At 47.5% G+C, this 9,730-nt stretch overlaps 1 protein-coding gene across 1 annotated transcript; it reads right to left on the reverse strand.

Annotated features, from left to right (window-relative positions):
• Nucleotides 1-402: 402 nt before the first annotated feature.
• On the reverse strand, nt 403-816 carry LOC140717602 (histone H2B-like). Its single transcript, XM_073031174.1, has one exon. The coding sequence runs from the start codon at nt 789-791 to the stop codon at nt 417-419; it is 375 nt and encodes a 124-aa protein (XP_072887275.1). The 5' UTR covers nt 792-816; the 3' UTR covers nt 403-416.
• Between the last annotated feature and the right edge of the window lie 8,914 nt (nt 817-9,730).

Genomic DNA, 9,730 nt, shown 5'->3' on the forward strand with positions numbered 1-9,730 from the left:
AAACAGCACACACAAAATGCTGGTGGAACCCAGCAGGCCAGGCAACATCTATAAGAAGCAGTGTCGATGCTTCTCCATATGAAAGAGCCATGATGTCTTTCAGGCTCGAGTTGAAATGAGATTCAGGAGTTACCCAACTGGAACCAATAAACTCCAGAAGCCACAAATAAAACAACGGCAGCAATCCTCCGCTTGGCATGGATACCGAGTGGGACGGACTGATGGGGAACGGGGGGGGTAACAATTCCTTGTCAGTTCAGTGGGAGCTTACTAAAACCGCGATGTAGCTGTTGTAAAAGTCACCAGACATAAAGTATGTGTAATTTATTACCTAAATGCTAGTACAACTCTGTCATTGAAATTGTGAGTGGCTCTTAAAAGAGCCGTTGTGTTTTCGATCATCTCACTGGGGAGCTTTACTTGGAGCTGGTGTACTTGGTCACCGCCTTTGTCCCTTCGGACACGGCGTGCTTGGCCAGCTCCCCGGGCAGCAGCAGGCGCACGGCGGTCTGGATCTCCCGGGAGCTGATGGTGGACCGCTTGTTGTAATGGGCCAGGCGGGAAGCCTCACCCGCGATGCGCTCGAAAATATCGCTCACGAATGAATTCATGATGCTCATGGCCTTGGAGGAGATGCCGGTGTCGGGGTGAACCTGCTTCATCACTTTGTAGATGTAGATGGCGTAACTCTCCTTCCTCGACCTCTTGCGCTTCTTGCCAGACTTGCTCGCCGGTTTGGCCAGAGCTTTCTTGGCGCCCTTCTTGGGAGCGGGTTTCGGTGGATCAGGCATTTCCTCGTCGGTTTCAAACACAATAATAAGCAGAAGCTGTCCGGAGCGCGGATTAAATAGGCAGCGCCCAAAGTAGTATGTTAATGAGGACGGGAATGCTGAGCATTTCCATTGGCTGTTTGGAGAAATGAATCACCAATCGGAACGCTGGGGGATGGGACGCGGCGCCAATGTGTGGTGGTTACCGCTGTCGTTTAATGCGGGAGGAAGTACAGAAGGGCAGAGACAGGCGGGGGTGCGGGCTGACATTGAAAAGGGAAACGCAAATTTCAAAAGCAGAATGAAAATAAAATCAGATGAAATATTGTTAAATTAAACACTAAGAGGTTCAGTTCATGACACAGGGCAGCAGGAGAGCGAAGGAGAGATTTGGACATTTCAATGTAAAGTTCAAATCGAGTTTATTTATGCACAGGTGAAAGGAACAACGTATTTGTAGCAGCATCACAGACACATTGCATCAGACACAACATTGACCAGAAACACTGGAATTAAATATGGATTATACCAACATATTCAAATAGACAGAGGACTATCAGAACAAAATCAAAATAACAAAGAGATTATGCGGGCAGTGGGAGAATCACCCCTCTTGTGCTTCTTCATCTCGTCACTCTCGATTCAGTGTCACGCAACGCTGCCACTTTGATCCGGCCCATGCCTTCATTCACCAGGCCCAACACTTGCCTTTATTGGATCTTCCTCCTCCTTACACTAGTCATCGGGTTTGTGGGGCTGTGTGTCCCCTTGGACCTCTGGATTAGGTTTGAGGGTAGGCCTGGTGGATGTATATGTGGGGCTGGGAGAGATAAGGCTGTAGAGTTTAGTATGTTGAGATATGTGGGGCTACGGTGGATGGGGTAGTGTAGTGGAGCCACACAGTGGCTGATGCCTTTCATTACCGTGGTTCAACACCACTTGGCTTAGGGAACCGGGTGTGCAAAGGGACACATCATCAATAATATAACTTAGGGTCATTGGGTGTTTCGGGTCTTTAATCATGAGACCATCTCGCCCAGGCAACGCAGCCAGGGTGGATCAGGCCCGCCGTGTTTATCCCAGGGAGCAAAAAAAAATGAGAGGCGTGTAATTCTGCAAGTTGTGGGTATTTTCGACCTTGTTACTTGGCTTTATTTTGACCATTTGGGGAATAGAATGTTCTGAGGCGTAGTAATCAGGCTTTACCTCCAAGTACAGTTCAACTTCCCTACTCTAAATTTACACCTGTCTTTACTTTGCATCTGTGTGCCTGGGATTGCATGGGTTAAATTAACAGAGTTTACTGCAGTACAAACTAGTGATTAATGTTGGGCAGATTGATCCATGATTCCAAAATGCAAAAATCTCTGAAATCCAGAATTTATTGTACTGACATTACGTCACAAATGGGGAATTTTACCCAGGATTAAATGGCTTGTCTAATGAAGAGCGTTTCATGTCACTAGGCCTCTATTCACTGGAAATTCAAAGAAAGAAGGGTTACAGAATTGAAACCTATCAAATAGGGAAAGGGCTTGAGTGAGTGGATGTGGAGAGGATGTGTGGGAGTGTCTAAAACCAGACCACACAGCTTCAAAATAGAAGGGAATCCTTTTAGAATGGAGATGAGGAGGAATTTCTTCAGCCAGAGAGTGATGAATCGGTGGAATTTTTTGCCACAGGCAGCTGTGGAGGCCAAATCACTGGGTATAGGCAGAGATTCATAGATCCTTGATTGGTCAGGGCATGAAGAGATACCAGGGAAGGCAAGAGATTGGGCCTAAATGGAAAAATTGATCAGTGATGATGAAATGGCAGAGCAGGTCTCAGGTGCGCTCTCACCAGGGCCCTTTAGAATCCCAGTGAGACATCTGTACCCCTCTTCTCCACTCCTCCTGGATCACAGGACAAAATACTGTTTGCCTCTCTCATTACTTGTTGTATCTGCATGTTAACTCAAGTGATTTGTTTACAAGGATGCCCAGGTCCCTCTGAACATCCCGTGTGGAAATAACTCTTACAGTTTGTTCCTGGGGATGGGTGATCTCACATTTCCCCACATTCTGTTCCATCTGCCCCATCCTCAACCGTTCACTCTCCTGTCTACATCCCCCAAACCTTCTCACTACTGACCCTGTCCCTCCCGCTCTGCCACAGCAACAGACGTAGTCACTGAGTTATGCAGCACAGAAACAGACCCTTCAGCCCAACACATCCATGCTGACCAAGCGGCCAAACAAAACCATTGTCAGTTACCTGAATTTGGCCCATGTCCCTGTGAAACTTCCCTCTCCACAGTGCAAGAGATATTGCAATGGTGCCCACCTATACCATCACTGGAGGTAGTTTGTTCCATGTAAACAGCACATTCTGTGAACAAAACCTGCTCCTCAGGGTCCAGTTAAATCTTTCCTCTCACACTTTATACCTGTAATCTCTAGCTTCCAACTCCATGACCCTGGAGATAACAGATTCACTATTGTCCGTATCAATGTCTACCATTATTTTATCAGCTTCTCTAATGTCACATACACTCTGATGGAAATGTTCCAGCCTATCCGGCCTCCTGTTAAATCCCTTTTGCACCCTCTCCAGTTTAATGTCACCCTCTCATCACAGGGCAACTATAACTGTACGCCGTGCTCCAAGAGTAGTTTCCCCAAGGCTGGTAGAGCTGTAATGTGACGTTACGGTACAGTGTCCAATACTCTCCCGATGAATGCAAGTGTGGCAAACACCTTCTTCACCGTCCTGCCTACCTGTGTTTACACTTTGAAGGAATTCGATATCTGCACCCCGATATCTCTCTGTTTTACAACACTCCCAGGGACTGACCATTCCCCACGGTAGTTCTGCCCTGGTTCGTCAATGACAATGGAACATCTCACATTTATCTGTCATTCCTCAACTTACCAAATTTAGTGACATAAGTAAATTTGCTGAGCCGGGCATTGACATTGTCAGCCGAGTCTTTAACGAATGAACTGCAGCAGCAGACTTGACTTGAATCTCTGTACCTCACCATTGATCACAGGTCTCCAGTCTAAACAATGACCTCGTCTCCTGCCAGCAGGCCAACATTGTAGCCACTGCCCTGGATCACGTGATCTCTCCTTCCAGACACCAGCCTCACCAGTCCGAAGCTCGCAGGCTTTTCCTTGCAGCAATACACACAACGCCGGAGGAACTCAGCAGGCCAGGCAGCGAGAAAACAGCCGACATTTCAGTCCGACACCCTTCAAGAGCAACTGCACAATTTCTTGTGTTTTTGGTTTTCCTTCGAGCCTTTTCAAATTACTGCATAATATAATCCATCCTCCAGTCCTCTGCCGCACTGCTATGGCTACCTACAATTATCTCAACAAGGGGCTCAGCAGTCCCTTCGCTAGCTAGCCATAATGTCATCGGATACACCTGGACAGCCCACAGGGCATTACAGTATCTACTATCATACAATTAAATCAGAGATTGTTGAGCCTCTGGCAATCACCTCTGCATCATCAATGGGGACGAGAGTGGTTCTGGAGGGTTGGAGGGTTGCAGATATTCTTCCCTTATTCAATGAAGGGAGTAGAGATGCCCAGGAAATTATAGACCAGTGAGTCTTACTTCATTGGTCGGTAAGCTGATGGAGAAGATCCTCAGAGGCAGGATTTATAAACGTTTGGAGAGGCATAATATGATTAGAAATAATCAGCATGGCTTTGTCAGATGCAGATCGTGCTTTACGAGCCTGACTGAATTTATTAAGGATGTGACTAAACACATCGATGAAGGTAGTGCAGTAGATGTAGTGTATATGGATTTCAGCAAGGCATTTGATAAAGTACCCCATGCAAGGCTTATGGAGAATGTAGGGAGACATGGGATCCAAGGGGACATTGCTTGCCCACGGAAGGCAAAGACTGGTTATAGATGGGTCATATTCTGCATGGAGGTAGTGACCAGTGGTGTGTATCAGGGATCTGTTCTGGGAGCAATTCTTTTTTGTGATTTTTATGTAACCCTCAGGCTCGTCTTCGTCTAGGGGAAACAGCCTTTGGCCCCGCCAAACTGGGAAATCACATCTGTGCGAATGCTGTATAATTATACGGCCCAGTTATAAACCCACAATGCAAAATATCAGACAGTACACCATATGCAATTATATGATTGAACATTATGAATCTTAATCTGAATGTAGGGTTAGTAATGAAAATTTTAAAAAGGGCCCAATTCAAGGAAAAGTTAAAACTTCTGGTTGGAGCTCACTCATTCTTCCACCATCGGTCTCCTCCGAGCGTCACCGACCCTCAGATCCGAGTCTACCAGCTCTCTCCGCACGCGTCTTCCCTTGACAAAGACTGTACGAAAAACATCCATCCAGACTCACAAGACAGAGTAATAATCTCTTATTGGCTAACATGCATACCACAGTCCTGTCATCTCCGGCAATAACCCAAACATTGCTACTACAGAGATACCGTTACCTCAGCAGTGAACATTACAAAGAAGCCATTACATTAACAGTGAATACTTACAGCATATTACATTTATAAATGTCCTGGATTAGGAAGTGGAGGGATAGTTTAGAAAATTTGCTGGTGACACAAAGGTTGGACGAGTAGTGGATAGTGTGGAGGGCTGTCAGAGGTTAGAGTGGGACATTGATAGGATGCGAAACCGGGCAGAGAAGAGACAGATGGAGTTCAACCCAGATAAGTGTGAGGTGGTTCATTTTTGTAGGTCAAATATGTCGGCAGAATATAGGATTAATGATAAGATTCTTGGCAGTGTGGAGGATCAGAGGGATCTTGGGGTCCGAGTCCATAGGACACTCAAATCTGCTGTGCAGGTTGACTCTGTGGTTAAGAAGGCGTATGGTGCATTGGCCTTTATCAATCGAGTTCAAGAGCCGAGACGTAATGTTACAGCTATATAGGACCCTGGTTAGACCCCACTTGGAGTACTGTGCTCAGTTCTGGTTGCCTCACTACAGGAAGGATGTGGAAGCCATAGAAAGGGTACAGAGGAGATTTACAAGGATGTTGCCTGGATTGGGGAGCGTGTCTTATGAGAATAGGTGAGCGATCACAACCTTTTCTCCTCGGAGCGACAGAGGATGAGAGGTGACCTGATAGCTGTGTATAAGATGATGAGAGGCATTGATCGTGTGGGTAGTCAGAGACTTTTCCCCCAGGGCTGAAATGGCTAAGACCAAGGGCACAGGTTTAAAGTGCTTGGAAGTAGGTACAGAGGAGGTGTCGGGGTAAGTTTTTTTGCGCAAGGAGTGGTGAGTGTGTGGGATGGGCTGCCAGCAACGGTGGTGGAGGAGGCAGATAAAATGGGGTCTTTTAAGGGACTCCTGGATAGGTATGTGGAGCTTTGAAAAACAGAGGGCTATGTGTAACCCTGGGAAATTTCTAAGGTAAGTACATGTTCAGCACAGCATTGTGGGCTGATGGGCCTGTATTGTGCTGTAGGTTTTCTGTTTCTAGGTAAACAACAATGCACTTTCTCTACTGTAATATGCTCTTCCCTGAAGACATCGCTATCCCAAGCTCCCTGATATCCATGTCTTTTTCCACAGTAAATGCATGAGAAATATGCGTTAAGGACCTCACATGGAACTTTTGTTCATGGGTCTGTGGACCAACCATTGCTCTGTGTAGGGAAAGGCAGGGGTACTTTCCCTGTGGGAAGGAGAGGAGAACAGAGTCAGTGACGGAGAGGTGGTTCAGCCAGTGCCAGTGTGAGAGGCCGCCGTAGGGCTGCAATTCTCAGCATCAGCCTAGCAGATGAGGCAGCTCCACGCTAAGGGAGGGGCGGACACACCCCGCCACATCCCCGTCTCCGATCTGGGAATGGAACTGACGGCGGTGCAGGCAGATAGACACAGCTCTCATTTCCGCTCACCTCTCCCACTCAGCTGGAGCTAAAGAGCCCCAGCATAAACTTCTCTCCAGGAATCTGAAACAGCTGCTCTTTGTTAAACTGTCCAGCAAGAACAAAGAACTGGCATTAAACAGGGATTTCCCTCCAGGTATGAATAGCAGAAACAGCAATGCACATCACCAGCAGCTCCTTCCCACCCCGCCTTCACCACCCTATACATCCCAGCTCAGGAATGGCCTCTCCTTTCCCACTCACTCCGTATTCTGAGCTCGGTCACTGCTACACTCCGCCTCTTTCTCCAAGCCGCCATCTCCGGAGTCAGTGCTGGTTCCTGACCAGATGTGTCGAAACACCTGTAGTGCGACACTACAAATCTGAACCATGTTGACTTGGTTTGATGACATTAAACGTCTCTAAATGACTTCTTATTTCTTCATAAATCACAAACTCCTGTCCATCGACTATAGTTCAGCATTTAACACAATCATTCCCACAATCCTGAATGAAAAGTTACAGAATCTGGGCCTCTGTACCTCCCTCTGCAATTTGATCCTTGACTTCCAAACTGGAAGACCACAATCTGTGTGGATTGGTGATAATATCTCCTCCTCGCTGACGATCAACACTGGTGCACCTTAGCAGTGTGTGCTTGGCCCACTGCTCTACTCTCTGTATACCCATGACTGTGTGGCGAGGCATAGATCAAATATCATCTATAAATGTGCTAATGATACAACCGTTATTGGTAGAATCTCAGGTGGAGACGAGAGGCCATACAGGAGTGAGATATACAGCAACAACCTTGCACTTAATGCCAGTAAGACGAAAAGAAGGGTAGAATGACAGAATGCAGACCAGTCCTGGGGGGGTGGCGGGGGGGGGGGGGGGGGGGGGGCAGAAACGGAGAGAGTGAGCGGTTTCAAGTTCCAGGCTGTCAAGTTTTTTGAGGACCCAACCTTGTCCCGACATATCGATGCAGCTATAAAGACGGCAAGACTGTGACTGTCCTTCATTGGGAGTTTAAAGAGATCTGCTATGTCAACAAAAGCACTCAAAAATTTCTACAGATGTACAGTGGAGAACGTTCTGACGGGCCTCATTACTGTCTGGTATGGGGGAGCTACTGCACAGAACTGAAAGAAGCAGAGGGTCATAAATTTGATCAGATTCATCTTGGGTACTGGCCTATAATGTACCCAGGACATCTTCAAGGAGCGTTGTCTCAGAAAGGCAGCGTCCATTATTCAGGACCTCCAACACTCAGGGCATGCCTTTTACACATTGTTACCATCAGGTAGGAGGTACAAAAGCCTGAAGGCACAGATTCAGCGATTGAAGAACAGCTTCTGCCCTTCTGCCATCCAATTCCTAAACGGACATTGAACCCATGAACACTACCTCACTTGTATTAATATTTCTGTTTTTGCATGATTTTAATCTATATCAATATAACTATACTGTAATTTATTTATTTATTCTTCTATGTTATTGAATTGCTGCTGCTGTTAACAAATTTCACAACATGTGCTGATGTGTCTGTGATTCTGATTCTGAACCTCCAGCAGCTTGCCAACAGACGTGAAGTTAACAGGGCAAGAGTTACCTACTTTTGTCTTCTACCTTTCTTGGACAAAGCAGACACCTTTTCCCCACTTCACTGGGACCTTTCTGGAAAACAGTGAGTTCTGACAAGGTTCAACTTTTATCTCCACTTTCTCTCCAGCCACTTTCTGTAAAACCCATGAATGCAGATCTTTGGGACCTGGAGTAGTTTGTTTTTCAGCCCCATTAGATTTCCTCTCATGATGGTGACCGTCGCAAATTATTGCACTGTGTTGAAAAGTTCACAGTATTGTTTAACTTACCGTAATTTCCTGCCACTTTTCTGCTACTGAGTCTCTTGTCAATGCTTCCTAAGGTGTTCTACATCCAGTGGTCTACCTCCAGCCCTTGGCACTTTGTGCCCCATGGAGAGGCAACACGAGGATATGTACAGACCGTGGTCTACCTCCAGCCCTTGGCACTTTGTGCCCCATGGAGAGGCAACATGTCATGGAGAGGCAACATGTGGATGTACAGACCACCAGTGGTCTACCTCCAGCCCTTGGCACTTTGTGTCTCATGGAGAAGCAACACGAGGATGTACAGACCGTGGTCTACCTCCAGCCCTTGGCACTTTGTGCCCCATGGAGAGGCAACATGTGGATGTACAGAGCACCAGTGGTCTACCTCCAGCCCTTGGCACTTTGTGCCCCATGGAGAGGCAACACAAGGATATGTACAGACCGTGGTCTACCTCCAGCCCTTGGCACTTTGTGCCCCATGGAGAGGCAACATGTGGATGTACAGACCACCAGTGGTCTACCTCCAGCCCTTGGCACTTTGTGTCTCATGGAGAGACAACATGTCATGGAGAGGCAACATGTGGATGTACAGAGCACCAGTGATCTACCTCCAGCCCTTGGCACTTTGTGCCCCATGGAGAGGCAACACAAGGATATGTACAGACCGTGGTCTACCTCCAGCCCTTGGCACTTTGTGCCCCATGGAGAGGCAACATGTGGATGTACAGACCACCAGTGGTCTACCTCCAGCCCTTGGCACTTTGTGTCTCATGGAGAGGCAACACGAGGATATGTACAGACCGTGGTCTACCTCCAGCCCTTGGCACTTTGTGCCCCATGGAGAGGCAACACAAGGATATGTACAGACCGTGGTCTACCTCCAGCCCTTGGCACTTTGTGCCCCATGGAGAGGCAACACAAGGATATGTACAGACCGTGGTCTACCTCCAGCCCTTGGCACTTTGTGCCCCATGGAGAGGCAACACAAGGATATGTACAGACCGTGGTCTACCTCCAGCCCTTGGCACTTTGTGCCCCATGGAGAGGCAACACAAGGATATGTACAGACCGTGGTCTACCTCCAGCCCTTGGCACTTTGTGCCCCATGGAGAGGCAACACAAGGATATGTACAGACCGTGGTTAACCTCCAGCCCTTGGCACTTTGTGCCCCATGGAGAGGCAACACAAGGATATGTACAGACCGTGGTCTACCTCCAGCCCTTGGCACTTTGTGCCCCATG

This window comes from Hemitrygon akajei, chromosome 28 (genome assembly GCF_048418815.1).
Source record: "Hemitrygon akajei chromosome 28, sHemAka1.3, whole genome shotgun sequence".
Lineage (NCBI taxonomy): Eukaryota > Metazoa > Chordata > Chondrichthyes > Myliobatiformes > Dasyatidae > Hemitrygon > Hemitrygon akajei.

Bases quoted from the DNA above. Each gene is read 5' to 3' on its own strand.
- LOC140717602 (XM_073031174.1), bottom strand. From the start codon at position 791: ATGCCTGATCCACCGAAACCCGCTCCCAAGAAGGGCGCCAAGAAAGCT.